Source organism: Scyliorhinus canicula, chromosome 20 (assembly GCF_902713615.1).
Source record: "Scyliorhinus canicula chromosome 20, sScyCan1.1, whole genome shotgun sequence".
Lineage (NCBI taxonomy): Eukaryota > Metazoa > Chordata > Chondrichthyes > Carcharhiniformes > Scyliorhinidae > Scyliorhinus > Scyliorhinus canicula.
This window is the reverse complement of record NC_052165.1, coordinates 38,713,464-38,731,173: the sequence shown is the minus strand read 5'-3', so window position 1 is coordinate 38,731,173 and position 17,710 is coordinate 38,713,464. Positions and strand designations below refer to the sequence as shown.

General features: G+C 44.7%; 1 protein-coding gene across 2 annotated transcripts; it reads left to right on the top strand.

Moving 5' to 3' along the window:
• Positions 1 to 7: 7 nt before the first annotated feature.
• Positions 8 to 14,873, top strand: ccdc107 (coiled-coil domain containing 107). 2 transcript variants are annotated; one of them, XM_038780502.1, is made up of 6 exons: positions 8 to 227; positions 6,552 to 6,751; positions 8,218 to 8,290; positions 9,537 to 9,627; positions 13,723 to 13,820; positions 14,323 to 14,873. In XM_038780502.1, the coding sequence occupies exons 1-6, from the start codon at positions 92 to 94 to the stop codon at positions 14,592 to 14,594; spliced, it is 870 nt and encodes a 289-aa protein (XP_038636430.1). In that variant the 5' UTR covers positions 8 to 91; the 3' UTR covers positions 14,595 to 14,873. The 2 variants fall into 2 exon arrangements, with proteins under 2 accessions (XP_038636430.1, XP_038636429.1); XM_038780501.1 differs by having other exon boundaries at positions 14,320 to 14,873.
• Positions 14,874 to 17,710: the final 2,837 nt, after the last annotated feature.

Genomic DNA, 17,710 nt, shown 5'->3' with positions numbered 1-17,710 from the left:
AAACAGTTGGTGCGGCGGCCGCGGGTGGTGATCCGTAGGAGGGGGAGGGGAAGCGGCGGCGGCGGCGGCTGCAGGAGCGGGCACACTGACTATGTCGCTGGGTCAGCAGGCAGCCCTGGCTCTCGGCCTCTTCCTCTGTGTCTTTGTGCTCGTTCCAAAGCTCTTCCCATGGGGAGCAGGCGGCGAGAGGGAGGCCGCGGCACGGTCAGCGGCTCACCGCCCGGCAGGTAGGAAGGGAAGGTGTTGTTTTGTGGTGGGGTGGGGTGGGGGGGGGGTCACGGACACTGAGCAGCAGACCCGAGTACGGACACTAACTGCTCACTATAGACAGTGACTGACCAAAGGGTACATGCACTGATCGGCAAGTTGGGTGGGAGCACCCATTGAAGTCCCAGACACTGGGTGTCAGGCAGGGGGAGGCCTCACCAGCTGTGAGGCCAGAGGGGACACGGGAAAACTTCCTTGCTGCTCTTCGAATTGGTCCAAGGAATATTTTACATCCACCTGAGAGATTACTAGATGGGGACGTTTCTCGTTGGAAAGACAGCCGTTGTAGCTTTCCCTTCGCACTGCATTTGTTGAGTGTCAGCCTAGATTTTGTCCCCAGTGTGGACTGCGTACTGAACCCAAAACCTTCTAACTCAAATGAGTAGAGTGTTATCAACTGAGCTATGCCTGCCAGATAGGTGTTTGTGTTATAACAGCCTAATGTAGGGATGGGTAAAGTTCTCTCTCTCAGGAACACCTGGCATCATTGCTCCCTTGAGCTTTGACTATCTTTGTAAATATGTTATAGATAGGGTTTCCAGATAATTAGCTAGCAACAATTTAGTCCCTAGTTGCAGTGATAAAAGCAGAAAATCACCCTATTACAGGCTGCTTCACTGTGATCGTCAATATATGTCCCAACCAATTCAATTTGTTTTCTTTCTCGCAATACATTTTAATTTATCATTTGTCTTTGTTCAACTGGCTAACTCCTGTCCAAGTCTAAAGATTCATTTTGTGACCTTTTTAGTTTTTATTTTATCTGGCTAAAGTGTAAGCACCTAGTGTTTGATGTGTGAAAATTTAATTCAAATAAATGTGCACATGAAGTTGTAGGGTTAACCCCCCAGAGACCATAACACAGACGAGCAGAAGTAGGTCATTTGGCCCAGTGAGTCTCCTTCACCATTCAATGAGATCATGACTGATCTGATATGATAATCCTAAACTCCACTTCCCTGCCTTATTCCCTTACTGATTAAAAATCTGTCCCATCTCAGCCTTGAACACACTTAACGACCCAGCCTCTGGGTTCAAAATGGCCTACTCCTGCTCTTATTAAATTGTATGTTCGTAAGAAATTCTAGGGTTGGACGGTACAGGAAGGCTATTTTCCCACTCATGACAACCTGGAATTTGGGGTTCTGCCAGGCTTGCATCCAGTTTAGACTGGTCCTTTAAATTCAGATAGAGTGGACCATGGACAGATCTTAACCAAAGTGTATTGGGCATTCTGAATTCTCCTTCAGTGTACTTGAACAGGTGCCAGATTGTGACGACTTTGGGGATTTTTTTTTTATAAATAATTTTTATTGAAATTTTTTACAGAAAATATAAAAATATAACAAGTATAGCAACAAGCAGTAATATGCAACTAACAGCCCCATAACACCCACAATTCCCCCCATACCGTAACATCACATGTATCACACTCCCCCCCCCCACCCCCCCCCCCCCCCCCCAACAAGTGAACTTAACCATAAATTAAAATTAAATAAATCAAATTTAAATAAAATAAGCAAACATAATCAACGTTTCTCCCCCCCCCGGGATGCTGCTGCTACTGTCCCAGTACCCTATCGTTGAGCCAGAAAGTCGAGGAAAGGTTGCCACCGTTTAAAGAACCCTTGCACCGATCCTCTCAGGGCGAATTTAACCTTCTCAAGCTTAATGAAGCCCGCCATGTCATTGATCCAGGTCTCCACGCTTGGGGGCCTCGCGTCCTTCCACTGTAGCAAAATCCTTCGCCGGGCTACTAGGGACGCAAAGGCCAGCACACCGGCCTCTTTCGCCTCCTGCACTCCCGGCTCTACCCCAACCCCAAAGATCGCGAGTCCCCATCCTGGCTTGACCCTGGATCCCACCACCCTTGACACTGTCCTCGCCACCCCCTTCCAGAACTCCTCCAATGCCGGGCATGCCCAGAACATATGGGCATGGTTCGCTGGACTCCCCGAGCACCTGACACACCTATCTTCACCCCCAAAGAACCTACTCATCCTCGTCCCAGTCATGTGGGCCCTATGCAGCACCTTGAATTGGATGAGGCTAAGCCGCGCACACGAGGAGGAAGAATTTACCCTCTCCAGGGCATCAGCCCGTGTCCCGTCTTTGATCTGTTCCCCCAGTTCCCCCTCCCACTTCGTTTTCAGCTCCTCTACTGACGCCTCTTCCACCTCCTGCATAAGCTTGTAGATATCGGATATCTTCCCCTCCCCGACCCAGACCCCCGAGAGCACCCTGTCACTCACCCCCCTCGCGGGGAGCGCAGGGAATCCCTCCACCTGCCGTCTAGCAAATGCCTTACCTGCAGATATCTAAACATGTTTCCCGGCGGGAGCCCAAATTTCTCCTCCAACTCCCCCAAGCTCGCAAACCTTCCGTCGATAAACAGGTCCCTCAGCTGTCTAATGTCTGCTCTATACCATCCCCAAAATCCCCCATCCATGTTCCCCGGGACGAACCTATGGTTCCCCCTTAACGGAGCCTCCATTGAGCCCCCCACTTCTCCCCTATGTCGCCTCCACTGCCCCCAAATCTTGAGGGTAGCCGCCACCATCGGACTCGTGGTATACCTCGTGGGAGGGAGCGGCCACGGCGCCGTTTCCAGGGACCCCAGGCTTGTATCCCCCACAGGACGCTCTCTCCATCCGTTTCCATGCTGCCCCCTCCCCCTCCATCACCCACTTACGTACCATCGACACGTTGGCCGCCCAGTAGTACCCCGAGAGGTTGGGCACCGCCAGCCCCCCCTCATCTCTACTCCGCTCCAAGAAGACCCTCTTCACCCTCGGGGTGCCATGCGCCCAAACAAATCCCATGATGCTGCTGGTCACCCTTTTAAAAAAGGCCCTAGGGATAAAGATGGGCAAGCACTGGAAGAGGAACATGAACCTCGGGAGAACCGTCATTTTCACGGATTGCATTCTGCCTGCCAGCGATAGCGGCACCATGTCCCACCTTTTAAATTCCTCCTCCATCTGTTCTACTAGTCTGGTGAAGTTAAGCTTATGAAGAGCCCCCCAACTCCTGGCCACCTGCACCCCCAGGTACCTGAAACTCTTCACTGCCCTCCTGAAGGGGAGCCTCCCAATTCACTCCTCCTGATCTCCCGGGTGCACTACAAATACCTCGCTCTTTCCTAAGTTCAGCTTATAGCCTGAGAAGCTCCCAAATTCCGCTAACAGCTCCATCACCCCCGGCATTCCCCCCTCTGGGTCCGTCACATATAACAGCAGGTCGTCCGCATACAGCGATACCCGGTGCTCCTCCCCACCCCGCACCAGACCCCTCCACCTCCCTGACTCCCTCAACGCCATGGCCAGCGGTTCAATCGCCAGTGCAAAGAGCAGGGGGGGACAGGGGACACCCCTGCCTGGTCCCACGATAAAGCCTAAAATACTCCGATCTCCTTCCATTTGTGACTACACTCGCCATCGGCGCTGCGTAAAGCAGCCTCACCCATTTGATGAATCCCTCCCCAAATCCAAACCTCTCCAGTACCTCCCACAGGTACCCCCACTCAACTCTATCAAACGCTTTCTCTTCGTCCAGCGCCACCACTATCTCCGCCTCCCCCTCCACTGCCGGCATCATGATAACATTGAGCAGTCTCCGCACATTCGTGTTGAGCTGCCGCCCCTTGACAAATCCTGTCTGATCTTCATGAATTACCTCTGGCACACAATCCTCTATCCTGGTAGCCAGGATCTTCGCCAGCAACTTAGCGTCTACGTTAAGGAGTGAGATAGGCCTATATGATCCGCACTGCAAGGGGTCCTTATCCCGTTTTAGGATCAAAGAGATCAGTGCCCGCGACATCGTCGGGGGCAAAGCCCCCCTCCCCCCTCCCACGCCTCATTGAAAGTTCGCACCAGCAGGGGACCCACCAGGTCCGCATATTTTTTGTAAAATTCTGCCGGGAACCTGTCCGGCCCCGGGGCCTTACCTGACTGCATTTGCCCGATCCCCCTGACTAGCTCCTCCAACTCTATCGGCGCCCCCAGCCCCTTTACCAGCCTCTCTTGAACCCTTGGGAAACATAGCCTGTTCATGAAGCTCTCCATCCTTTCTCTCCCCCTCGGAGGTTCCGACCGGTACAATCCCTCGTAAAAGTCCCTAAAGACCCCGTTTACTTCTGTCCCCTTCTGCACTACATTTCCATCCCCATCCTTCACTGACTAGGGGATTTTTAAACTAACTTCGTTGCAGTGTTAATGTAAGCCTATTTGTGGCACTAATAAAGATTGGTATTATCTGAGGGGGCACCAGGTTTCTCTTTGAAATTTTACTCATTATGTCCCCCGTAGGCTACATAGGCACAGGAGTAGGCCATTCATTCCTTCAGTCCTGCTCCATCATTCAATGAGATCGTGACTGATCTGGTTGGGGTTTCACCTCCACTTTCCTGTCGTCGCCCCAATCCCCGCCACCACCATCACGTGTGTCAATCAGTAATCTGTCTAACTCTGCGTGGAATAAATTGAATGACAGACTGGACTACTTTCTTGGCCTAATGAGAAGTGCTGAGAGCTGGTATAAATTCCATTAAGACATCTGAATAGATGCTGAAGGGTGCCACTGATATATACTGGTAATGTGACATGCCTGCTCTGAAATGCAAATAATGCCCTCCCCAGGATTTGGGATTACTGGGTACTCTTTGATTAGTGCTCACCTTCTCAAAACTTTTATTCCGCTATCAGCCCTGTTTTTGCATTTTGTTTTCCAAAAAAACCTTCTGAATTTAAAAAAAATGTTCCCAGCTTCTCCGCTTTCCATGTGGCAATTGTTGTAAAGTTTAAGCCTATGTTAACTAACTAGCCATCCAGTAGAAATAGTTCTTCTCCCAATTTACTCTCACAAAACCTTCCATAGGGACCTGGGTTCAATTCTGGCCTTGGGTGCCTTGGAGTTTGCACTTTCTCCCCATGTCTGTGTGAGTTTCCTCCTGGTGCTCCAGTTTTCTCCCACTGTCCAAAGATGTGCTAGTTAGGTGAATTGGCCATGCTAAAATTACCCTTGGTGTCCAGGGATGTACAGATCATGGGGGGTTACAGGGATAGGGCAGGGGGAGTGAGTCTAGGTAGGGTGATCTTTCAGAGGGTTGGTGCAGACTCGATGGGCCAAATGCCCTCCTTCTGCATTGTAGAGATTCTATGATTCTATTCTATGATTAGAGCGCCTCGTATACTGCCTAATGAAAAGAGCTTCAACTTCTTTAGTTTCTTTTTACAGTAAAGTTTTAGAAGCCTACTTTTGATTTACTGTCATTTTCGCAGTGTCTGAATTTCTGCTTTATTAACATTGTATGGTTATATATTTATTGCATAATGTTAATAGGTTTAATGACAGTAAATTGTGAGTTCTTTTTACCCCGTTTATGCCTGAGTAGCCGTCAGAATTAATTATATGTAATTGTTGCCTCTGGCTCCTCCTCTGGGATACTCCTGAATTATATTTCAAGTCTTCATACTTCCCATTTAAACATCTTCTTGTACCCTTTTCTATAATTCAGAACTACTGAGCTTTACTAAATCAGTCATTGGCTACACTCCACGTCTTATTTTTCAAATTAAAGAAATGCCTTGTATACAGGTGCCTTCTTTTCTTAAGTTTTGACCTTCTCCATTCCTGACATCAGTTATGTTGTGGGTTTTACCTCCTGGTCTGGAGTCCTGTATATACCTTTTGGCCTGAGTGGAGCATAAACACTGGCATGGACTGGTTGGGCCGAATGGCCTGTTTCTGTGCTGTATACTGTTTCATCCTATGTGCTTCATGCAGCTGTTGTAACATGCCTCCACACTAAAGAGATTTGGTGTCCTTGATAAATTTCCAGTTGATAAGGTTGCCCACCTATGCTTGGTTCCCCTGGGAACACGGCTGCCTTTCATTGCTGTCCTAGTTCACTTCTGTTTTTAACATAAAATTAGCCAGGTAACTTATTACTGCTCTTTAAATTGTCTTGTTTCTCCTTTTACCCTTGTCAACTTTCACCACTTTGTAACTGTTAACTGCTGAAGCCAATAGGCCTCTAAGATGACAGAAAAAGTGAAATATAGCAATAGTGAAAGGCACCAGCACTGTTAACAGATATGCATTTTGATGAAACATTTATTCTGAGCAGTTACTAGACATTGGACCATTCTCATCTAATGCATCATTTTGTATGGCTGAACTTGACTCTGTCAGTGCATCTTATCGCTGGATAATCAGATATATGGAGCAGCATGTCATGTTAAATGGCTTTTTAAAAAATCTTTTCATTTGGTATATTACAGTTCCTGGAAGAGGCCAGCATTTGCTTAGACACACCCAATCAAATAGTCCCAAAGGTCCACCCAATCTCAGGATGAGAAGTATAAATCAAAAAGAAATGTCTGGCGAGAAGACTCCAGACAGAAACAAAGGATTTGCTTTCCAGTTAATGCCACTTTATGCTATAGGAATAAGTATATATGCAGTTTACAAACTTGTGCAGGTAAGCACTTCACTGTAGTACACTTTATAAATAAAATAATACTATAAGAATGCTTGTGAATGCTGCTCACCTTTGACACTGATAAAGTGTTGACATTTTCCCTCTTTCTAATTTGTTTTGTTTGCCAATATGATAATATATTGTAGAATGTTGATCTGTGTGTATAGGGCATTTTTTTGCTTTTCAGTCATCATAGATATCATAGAATTTCGAGTGCAGAAGGAGGCCATTTGGCCCATCGAGTCTGCACCGGGTCTTGGAAAGAGCACCCTACACAAGGTCAACACCTCCACCTTATCCCCATAACCCAGTAACCCCGCCCAACAACAGGGCAATTTTGGACACTAAGGGCAATTTATCTTGGCCAATCCACCTAACCTGCACATCTTTGGGAGGAAACCGGAGCACCCGGAGGAAACCCATGAACACACTGGGTGGATGTGCAGACTCCACACAGACAGTGACCCAAGCCGGAATCGAACCTGGAGCTGTGAAGCAATTGTGCTATCCACAAGGCTACCGTGCTGTCGGTAATTTTTTTTCCAGTATAACATAATGTATGAGTGATTTGGCAATTTAATATTTATAATTACACAGGCTGGACCAGCATTTGTTGCCCATCCCAAATTTCTTGAGAAGGTGGTGTTGAGCTGCCACCTTGAACCGTTGCAGTCCATGTGGTGTACGGGCATCCACAGTGCTGTTAGGAAGGGAGTTCCAAGATTTTGTCTCAGCGATGATGAAGGAACAGTAATAAAGTTCGAAGTGAGGTTGATGAATGGCTTGGAGGGGAACTTGTAGGTGATGGTTTCCCATGTATCTGCTGCTCTTGTCCTTCTAGGTGGTAGAGGTCACAAGTTTGGAAGAGGAGCCTTTCCAGCAACTTGTCGATGGTACACACCCTTTCTTTCCACTGTGCCTCAGTTGTGGAGGGAGTGAATGATGAAAGTGGGGTTTGAGGTACCAATCAAACGGGCTGCTTTGTCCTGGATGGTGTCAAGATTCTTAAATATTGTCACTTGAGTAAGGCAACCCACATCACCATAGGGTGAAAAGGTCCTACATTTATCTTTCCAAAGTCTTTTATAGCCAGTAAATTATTTCCGGAAGCGACGCAAGGATGCCAATTTGTGCACAGCAAGGTCCCACAAACAACAATGACATGAATGACCAATTTTGGTGTTATTAATTGAGGGCTGTCTTAAAATAATGCCATGGGTGCTTTTACACCCACCCGAGCAAGCACCTCATTCAGCAGAGGGCTGCACTGAATCGTCAGTTTAGAAAATGAGCTCTTGTGGAAAGCTTGCTTCGTTTTAGAAAGCAGTCTAGAATTTACTGCTTCCAAAAATCAATCATCTAGGCAACCTATAGGAGGGAAAAATAGCTTACCCCATATTATGAGGGTTATATAGAGCTCACTGTGATATCAATAATAGTTTTAAATTTCTTTTCTGGCTTTTCAGGTAAAATTTAATGAAAATGAAAGAAGAAGCGATGAGAAAAATAAGGAGGTTGACAAAAAAAGGAAAAATACAGGTATACATTTAACAAAGGTAATTGTGTGGAAAATGCAGTATTTCTACATTTGACAGTTGATGATGTTTGTGGTACAATTTTGATGTTGCAGAAATCAGTACCAAGGTTAGGTAGATTGGCCATGCTAAATTGTCCCTTAGTGTCCAAGGGTTAGACGGGGTTATAGGAATTGGGCCTGGGTGGAGTGCTCTTTCAGAGGGTCGATGTGCACTCGATGGGTTGAACGGCTTCCTGCACTGTAGGGATTCTGTGATTTCAATGTCACATGCGTTAGTAACAGTGGCCCACAACCCCTGAGCTCCATGGCAGTGTATCAGGGCTACCCCAAAGATATACTGGGGAATCCCCCTCCCAGGAGATTCCAGATAAGGATTGCACAAAAATTGCATGGGAAGTTCAAATTTCTTTTGGGCAATTGTGCTGCACTCGGAGCCACTTGATAATGTGACTTAAATCGTAAAGTCCCGATGGCCCTGACTGTCATCCAGCAATAATTATCCAGAAAATGTTAAAGAATTAAAACCGCTTCTAGCTTATGGGTAACAATAGTACTGATCCATCCCACATGCACTCCTTCCTGTCAGCCACACCCCACAGAACCCCCCACTCAACCATACCTCAGCCTGTCCAAGGACTCTTACCAGTTCCCCACTATCCACCTCAACTCTGCCCCGACCCCCCCCCCCAGGGAACTTCTATGACCACTAGCATGAGACTCCCTGCATGCCCCAACTTTCCTGCACCCTACTTACCACCCCAATATGTTGCGGGACTTTCCTCACACTCCAGACTACCCCCCCTCTCCAAACCCCACCCAGGACTCTCTCTCCCCCAACCCTCCACAGGACTCCCCAACTTCCCCCAGACACCCACAGGACTCCTCACCACCCCCAAATGCCCACAGGACTCCCCACTACCACACTCAACTATTAATCCCCCAGCCCAACCCATTTGGACTGACCACAATCCAGGCATGTTCAATCAAGGCATTCCAGAGGGCTTTGGATGATTGTTCCTATTCAAACAATGTGCAACGGCTGGGGTTGACACTGAACCATAACGCTTATATGGAGAGTCGGTGCAGACACAATGGGTCTAATGTATCCGAATAATTCTGTTATTCTGCACTGAAATGTCACCCAACATAGTGCACTTAACTCTCCAACTGAGCCACGGATAATATTATGGCTTGGACTGCAAGAGGCTCCAGGTAACCTTTTAGTAATTTTTGAAACTTTTGTACTAGAAACTCAGCTTTCTGAACTGGAGACACGTTTGGCACAGACAGAGAGAATGCTGGACTCATTAGTCAAAGAATTAGATCCACTCACCAGCTGGTAAGTGATTATTGCTCTTCTGCTGAGATTTGTTTGTTTTGTATTAAACATCCTTATTGGCCAAATAGCACGTTATCCCTCTCTAGCCTCGCGGTGACTTTAATTCGACTGACTGTTCCTCTTCTCTTCTGTGATTCATCTCCGTGGCATCTTCTTCCATGGTTCCCTTTTAGTTTCTATTCCTATCTTCCTGACTTCCCACAAAGATGGCGGCATAGTGTTATTGTCACTAGACTAGTGATCCAGCGACCCAGAGTAATGCTTTGGGGACCAGTGTTCAAATCCCACCATGGCAGATGGTGAAATTTGAATTCAATGAAAATCTGGAACTTAAAGTCTAGTAACGACCATGAAACTATTGTTCATTGTAATGAAAACCCATCTGGTTCACTAATGTCCAGCAATGTGGTTGACTCCTAAATGCTCTCTGAAATAACCTAGCAAACCACAGTTCGGTCCAAAGGCAATTAGAGATGGGCAAATAAATGCTGACCCAGCTAACGATGCACAAATCCCTTGAATGAATTTTAAAAATGCCCTCTTCATGTGTCCACAAGTTATCACCAGTGTGCCATAAGGTTAATTTGTTGGCTCCCCGCTTTATCAGTTTATACACACTGAAGCCATTCCATATGTGTTCATTGATGAGCAGCTTTGTTTCTCTGCCATCATGATTGTTGCTATGTGGTGACAATTGTTGATGAGTTAGAGTGACTTAAATTTTGACAAGACAATCTTGTTTGGTTCTCACCATAACTTCCACATTACAGGCCCTATTTTGAACCAACTTCCTAATTGTTTTTTCAGGCTACCCTTGACAGTACGTAATTTTAGTCCCAAACCTAAACTAAAAATCTCATACACAGTCAATCGCCAAGATTGCCTTGGCTATCTTTGCAATGTTTTCTGCCTGACCAATGGCCCATTCACTGGCCCCAAGCTTTCCCTGAAGAAATCCCAATTCACCCAAAACTGTATGCAACCCTCCTGGTCCTGGTTGCCATCACACTTGTCCACAGCAACATCTTTTGGCTCCCACATCTCTCACATCTCTCGGTGCATTTAAATGAAAATCTTTGTTCTTACTTACAATTTCATTCATATATTTGCTGTACTGTATTCTGCATCTATAACCTCCCCATGAAGTTAAAAGGGCTATAGCTTGCCACATCAGCAATTTAAATGGAATTTGTTCAGTGTGGGGAATGGGGAGAGGTCCTCTACCATTTGCTCAGTCCAGTTCATTAACCATCAAGATTAATTGAAGCCTAATTGGGTCCACTATTGCTCTTCAAGTCCTAACCCCTGCCATTTTCCTAAAGCTCAATACTTAACAAGTTGTGTGTTTAGTAAAGATTGCTCTGGTTATTAAAGTTACATTTTATACTCTGCATTGTGCCCTAGTTATTGGAAACATAGGACTGTACAGGATCGGAAAAGACTCTACAGTCCACCTGGCAGGTCCCACAGATAGTTATTAGGTAGGAAAATCTTAGTACTAAAACTATTGTAAGCGAGCAAATGGTAAGCTATCCACCTCCGGTTGATGTGAAGCTATAATTCCATGCATGGATATCCTTTTTATGGCAGCTCCTTCTGTCTGCTATCAGTAACCGCTTAGCATGAACAGCGAGGATAACAGCTTTAACCTATCCTATCCAACAAAGAAAATATCTGAAGATATAACATAACTTCCAATTTGACCTCAATGCCAGAACACTGAGATACATGTAAAGGTTACCTCCTGAATGAATTAGTACTTATTAGCTCAAACTTAATTGCTGTTGCAACTCTATGCTATGAGCTCAAACGAGGTGAACCAAGAGAGTGTGGCAGGTGAGAGCAAGTGGGAGTTGTAGGCTTTCACTGTGAATGGAAATTGTAGGGCTGTGGGTAAAAGGGAGGGAAGTGGCACTAGGTGAATTGTACCTTCTGATGATCAGCACAGGCACCACAGGCTGAATGTGCTATAATCATTCTATGAATCTGAGTAACTTTTACTCTATGAACTGAAATCAGTGTGTGAATCTGTGTATAAATCTATTCTGTGTCAGTGGAATGTAAACAGTGCCCAGGATATGGAGTGAACAGACATTTGCAATATTGTAACACATGCAAATCACGCTGATCCTTCCTTTGTTTAATACACAGCTGATACAGGAACTGATTTGTAGCACAATGGTTAGCACAGTTACTTCACAGCTCCAGGGTCCCAGGTTTGATTCACGGCTTGGGTCACTGTCTGTGCAGAGTCTGCATGTTCTCCTCATGCCTGCGTGGGTTTCCTCCGGGTGCTCCAGTTTCCTCCCACAGTCCAAAGATGTGCAAGTTAGATGGATTGGCCATATTCAATTTCCCTTCGTGTCCAAAAAGGGGTGGGGTGGAGGTGTCGGCTTAGGTAGGGTTCTTTTTTCAGGGGCTGGTGCAGACTCGATGGACCGAATGGCCTCCTTCTGCACTGTAGATTCTATCATTCTATGTACATTAAATTATTTACTTTTTCCTGTACATTATACAGAGAGTAATGTTTGGTTGGGCAGGCTGAGAAACGCAAGTGTTGGAGCAGCTGGGGAGAAAAACATGTTGGGGCATGCAGAGGAAGAAAGTCATGAGTTGGGATTAGTAGGCGGGGGACAGAGACTGGTTGAACAGAAGGAGAGAGAAAGCTACAGGAGTTGCACAGAGGAGGAGAAAAGCAATAGTTTGGCTGTTGGGTGGAGGTGAGAGGTAACACATTTCAACTGGGGTAGAATTACGTCCTGGAAAGTTACTATAGATCAGGACTGTCTTTCACTATAGCTTGACGGCACGGTAGCACAGTGGTTAGCACTGTTGCTTCACAGCACCAGGAACTCCGGTTCGATTCCCGACTTGGGTTATTGTCCGTGTGGAGTCTGCACGTTCTTCCCGTGTTTCCTCCGGGTGCACCGATTTCCTCCCACAAGTCCCGAAAGACCTGCTTGTTAGGTGAATTGGGCATTCTGAATTCTCCCTCAGTGTACCCGAACAGGCGTGTGGCGACTACGGGATTTTCACAGTAACTTCATTGCAGTGTAATGTAAGTCTACATGTGACACTAATAAAGATTATTATTCCAGGCCCTTTGAGATAAGATGGGTGACATTTCACAGTTAAGCAGCTAGTTGTTAAAAATTGATTCAGCTGAAGTACAAAACTTTTTCTGTTTCCACCCAGGGCCAGGTTCAGTGGAATTCGAAATGAGGATATATTCTGTTTATTTGTGATGCCCACACGGTAGTATTAAGCTAGCAGCTAGCCCTCAATTATCTTGAACTATTTGTGGCTACTTGATGTATTTATCTTCCGCTAAGTTGTTTTTAGGAGTAATCAACGAATGCCTTTTTTAAACAATTAACTGCATTAATAACTTGTTAAATTGGACAAGATATAACAGAGTTACAAAATTTTGTTTGAACCAAGAAAGAAGCACCGGAAACAAAAATTAATAACTGCCTGGAGTGAAACTTGTTCACAGTTAAGTATTAATTTGTGCCAACGAAGTATCCAACTGTTGTTTTCAAAAAGATAAAAAGATTAGAATATTTAAATTAACACCCCAATTCCTAGCAGCCTTGAGTTTTCTAATAGTTGCAAATATATAATATGACGCTTAGTTTGCAAGTCAAAATTTTCTCGGCAACACGGTAGCATAGTGGTTAGCACAATTGCTTCACAGATCCAGGGTCCCAGGTTCAATTCCCGGCTTGGGACACTGTCTGTGCGGAGTCTGCACGTTTGCACGTTCTCCCCCGTGTGTGCGTGGGTTTTTCTCCGGGTGCTCCGGTTTCCTCCCTCAGTCCAAAGATGTGCAGGTTAGGTGGATTGGCTATGCTAAATTGCCCTTCGTGTCCAAAATTGCCCTTAGTGTTGATCGGGGTTACTGGGTTATGGGAATAGAATAGAGTGAAGATGTGGGCTTGGGTAGGGTGCTCTTTCCAAGAGCCGGTGCAGTCTTGATGGGCCGAATGGCCTCCTGCACTGTAAATTCTATGATTCTAAACAGCTGTACCACACAATATCTTGAACCCTGCTTAACTTTAACATCTCAGACTTGTTGCTTTGCATTCACTGTAGTGTCGACGCCGTCGCTTCTGAGCAGAAGAATGAAATTATGACACAGCTTCTACAATTAAGACAGCTGGTGAAAGAGAGACAGGCCCCTACTATTGATGGTAAATTGATTGGTGATTAAGCAGTAAAGCATTGATTTTATAATTAAAATTAATCTAAAGTACATCTTAGCAGTTCCTGTCAGAGAGCTCCACGTACGTTTATAGCTTTTCTCTTTGAAGCTCTTCTTTAGCACACATCTTTGACCAAATATATGGCCACATGTCCTATCTCTGTTACTCAGTGTCACCTTTTGTCAGATATTGCACCTGTGAAGCACCTTGGGACATTTTACTATGTTAAAGGCCCTGTATAAATTCAAGTTGTTGTTCCCAGAACAATCTGTATATTTTTAAATGTACATATATGCAAAAGCTTAAAATATTCTTTTTTAAAAGATAGTATTGTAGGAATTAAAGGGGAGATTAGGAGAAAATATTATATGAAAAAGAAATCAATTCTTCTTATGACAGTGCTGTTTTCATCCCAGTGAAATATATTTTAATATAATTTTAAAAACATAGAATTGTGATCTGATTGTATTTTTTTCCCCAAATCCAGAAGAATTGACTCTTGTCTCTGAGAATCTCAAAGAATGTGTCCAGGGCATTGAGATAAAGGCACAGGTGTCTGAAGACCAGGCCTCCACAGATAGTGAGCAAGACTCGCTAGACAATATTGATCCAATAACTGGCAACCCGCGTGCATCATCATTTTTTGATGAGATTGAGTCTGGGAGCAGCATTTCCACAGAGGACACTGAAGGCGATTCGGAAACTGTTGCAGTTTTGTCAGAAACCCAGGAACCCATGAAGTTGAGAAGACGGATAAAGTAGTTGAGCTTGGGAAATGAATTGGTGAAGGACTTTGTTTGGTCGTACTTTGTGCATCACATTGATCCATTTTGCTTATTGTTGTGTGGTTTTGCAGAATAATTAATCTGTTGCTGGTGATTTATTATTTAAAAGCACAGTCCAGTAGCAGATAATTTTAAACTTTTTCCCAAATATACACGGAAGTACCATACAAATATGCTGTAGTTAACATCATTATTTATTTGTTCTATGGTATGATATGGATCTTGATTGTTTTTATATTAAAAACTCTGAAGAAAATATGTAGCATTGCATTATTTGGGTCAATTAGTAAACTGAACACTTTAAATTACTATATATGCACAGAACTTTCCTTTTTACCAAATGCTGGACTCAAAACCCAGGGATATTGTCTTGCTTTTTCAGTGAGGCATGTTTGGTGTATTAGAACAAAGAACAAAGAAAAGTACAGCACAGTAACAGGCCCTTCGGCCCTCCAAGCCCGGGCCGACCATGCTGCCCGACTAAACTACAATCTTCTACACTTCCTGGGTCCGTATCCCTCTATTCCCATCCTATTCATGTATTTGTCAAGATGCCCCTTAAATGTCACTATCGTCCCTGCTTCCACCACCTCCTCTGGCAGCGAGTTTCAGGCACCCACTACCCTCTGTGTAAAAAAAAAAAAAAAAAAAAAAAACTTGCCTCATACATCTCCTCTAAACCTTGCCCCTCGCACTTTAAACCTATGCCCCCTAGTAATTGACCCCTCCACCCTGGGAAGCCTCTGACTATCCACTCTGTCTATGCCCCTCATAATTTTGTAGACCTCTATCAGGTCAGCCCTCTACCTCCATCGTTCCAGTGAGAACAAACCAAATTTATTCAACCTCTCCTCATAGCTAATGCCCTCCATACCAGTCAACATCCTGGTAAATCTCTTCTGCACCCTCTCTAAAGCCTCCACATCCTTCTGGTAGTGTGGCAACCAGAATTGAACACTATAAAAGGGGTGTGGATGTAATAAACAAGTTTAGGGAGTTAGGCTGGAAGTTAAAAGCCAGGACAGACAGAGTTGTCATCTCTGGTTTGCTGCCAGTGCCATGTGATAGCGAGGCTAGGAATAGGGAGAGAGTGCAGCTGAATATGTGACTGCAGGAATGGTGTAGGAGGGAGGGCTTCAGGTATTTGGATAATTGGAGCGCATTCTGGGGAAGGTGGGACTTGTACAAGCAGGACGGGTTGAATCCGAACCAGATTAGGTAGTAATTTACTTAAGAACGTAACATTTCTTGCATAATATTTGAGTAAACCATACCCAAATTAAAAGTCACCAGAAGGAAATTGCACAGACCACAAAATTATTCATTTCAGTGGTGATCTTACAGTCCCAATCTGCCCACCTTCCAGACACAGTTAGTTTCTCATGCAGTCTAGCTTCATATTCCATTTGAAAAATTGCTGGAAGTACACAGGAGATTGATGATTACCTGCAAAGAGGAAGGTCAGATTAGTGATTTGAATTTGATTCTTCATCAGAGCAGAGAACAAGTGAAAAAACTAATAGCTAAAAGAATGGGAGTGCAAGAAATAGTTGGAATAGGAGCCTCTTATCATAGAATCCCTACAGTCCAGAAGGAGGCCTTACGACTCATCAAGTCTGCACCGACTCTCCGAAAGAGAACCCTAACCTAGGCCCAATAACCCCACGGGACAATTTAGCATATTCAATCCACCTAACCTGCACATCTTTGGACTATGGAAGGAAACCAGAACACCCGGAGAAAACCCATGCAGACACAAAGAATGTGCAAACACCACACACAGTCGCCGAAGGTCGGAATCGGACCCAGATCCTGGGCACTGTGCTAACCACTGTGCCACCCAGCAAAATCATGACTAATCATCTACTTCAACTCTGCCTTCCTGCACTATCATATATTCTTTAATTCCCTTAGTATGCAAAAATCTATTGACCAATGTCTTGAATACACTAATGACTGAGCAACCATAACTCTGGAGGAGACACTTTGAAGAAATTTTTCCTCGTCTCAGTCCAAAATGGATCACCCTCTATGTGCTCCCTGTCGATTGCAAGGACTGACAAAACGTGAACATTTTACTGTGATCATACAAATTTCTAGTGTAATTTTTTTCCAAATTTGAGGCCAAAAACTTGCATTTATTTATTGCTTTTAACATCGTAAGGCAGATTTGATGGACTTTTATCAAACAAATCTGGTACCAATACAAGCAGATATTCAGACGGGTGGTCAACATCAAAGTTCCTTTTTAAGGACTTTCTTAAAAGGAGAGATGCAGAGCCTACATGGGAATTCTAAAGCTTATGATCTAGAGCAGTGCTTCTCAAAGTGTGGTACGTGTACCGGTGCCGGTACGCGGGCCATCGTCTGCCGGTACGTGGAGTGTTTCCAGAAAAGAAAGAGACAGTAGTGATATTCAACGCCACGGGAGACTGCCGGGATATCTGACTCGGGTTTTTAAAAATATTTTCATTTTAGTTTTATATTTATTATGGCAACATTTTTCATTTACTCACTCATGTTAAAAGTCATTGCTATACAACTAACGAATGCGATATAATGAACAGCAAAACAGTGAACTGAAAAACGCATGAAATGGTATGGCAACACCATCATGATGATGTGACGTGTGACCTTGACAACCCTGATTTACACGTGTGGAGCAGCAGGTCAGTCAGTTAGTTACCATCAAGAAGTGGAACTGAGAGCATCATACGGATATCTGCGTGTTTGTCATTTGGGACCCGGTCCCAACCCATTGATCTGAAAATGTAAGTACTAATAATCTTAAAGGCCGGTTCATATTATCTATTCCTGTGTAAATTCGAACAACAACAAAACGGAAACCACTGTGGTCGAGATAAAACATTTTTCTCCTTTCCGTCATCAATTGCCACGTTGAGCGGCGGCCAAACAGAGGTCCAGTTTGTCCCGGTTTTTATTGTTTTCAGACGGGGGACTGGGAGGCAGAAGTAAAATCGATCAGATGGCTTGGTCGATACAATTCGTTCCAAGCTATTTAATGATCATTACATTAAACCCTGGTCAAATGAATAATTTATGGTGAAACTTTTAACTAAGTCTTTTTAAATG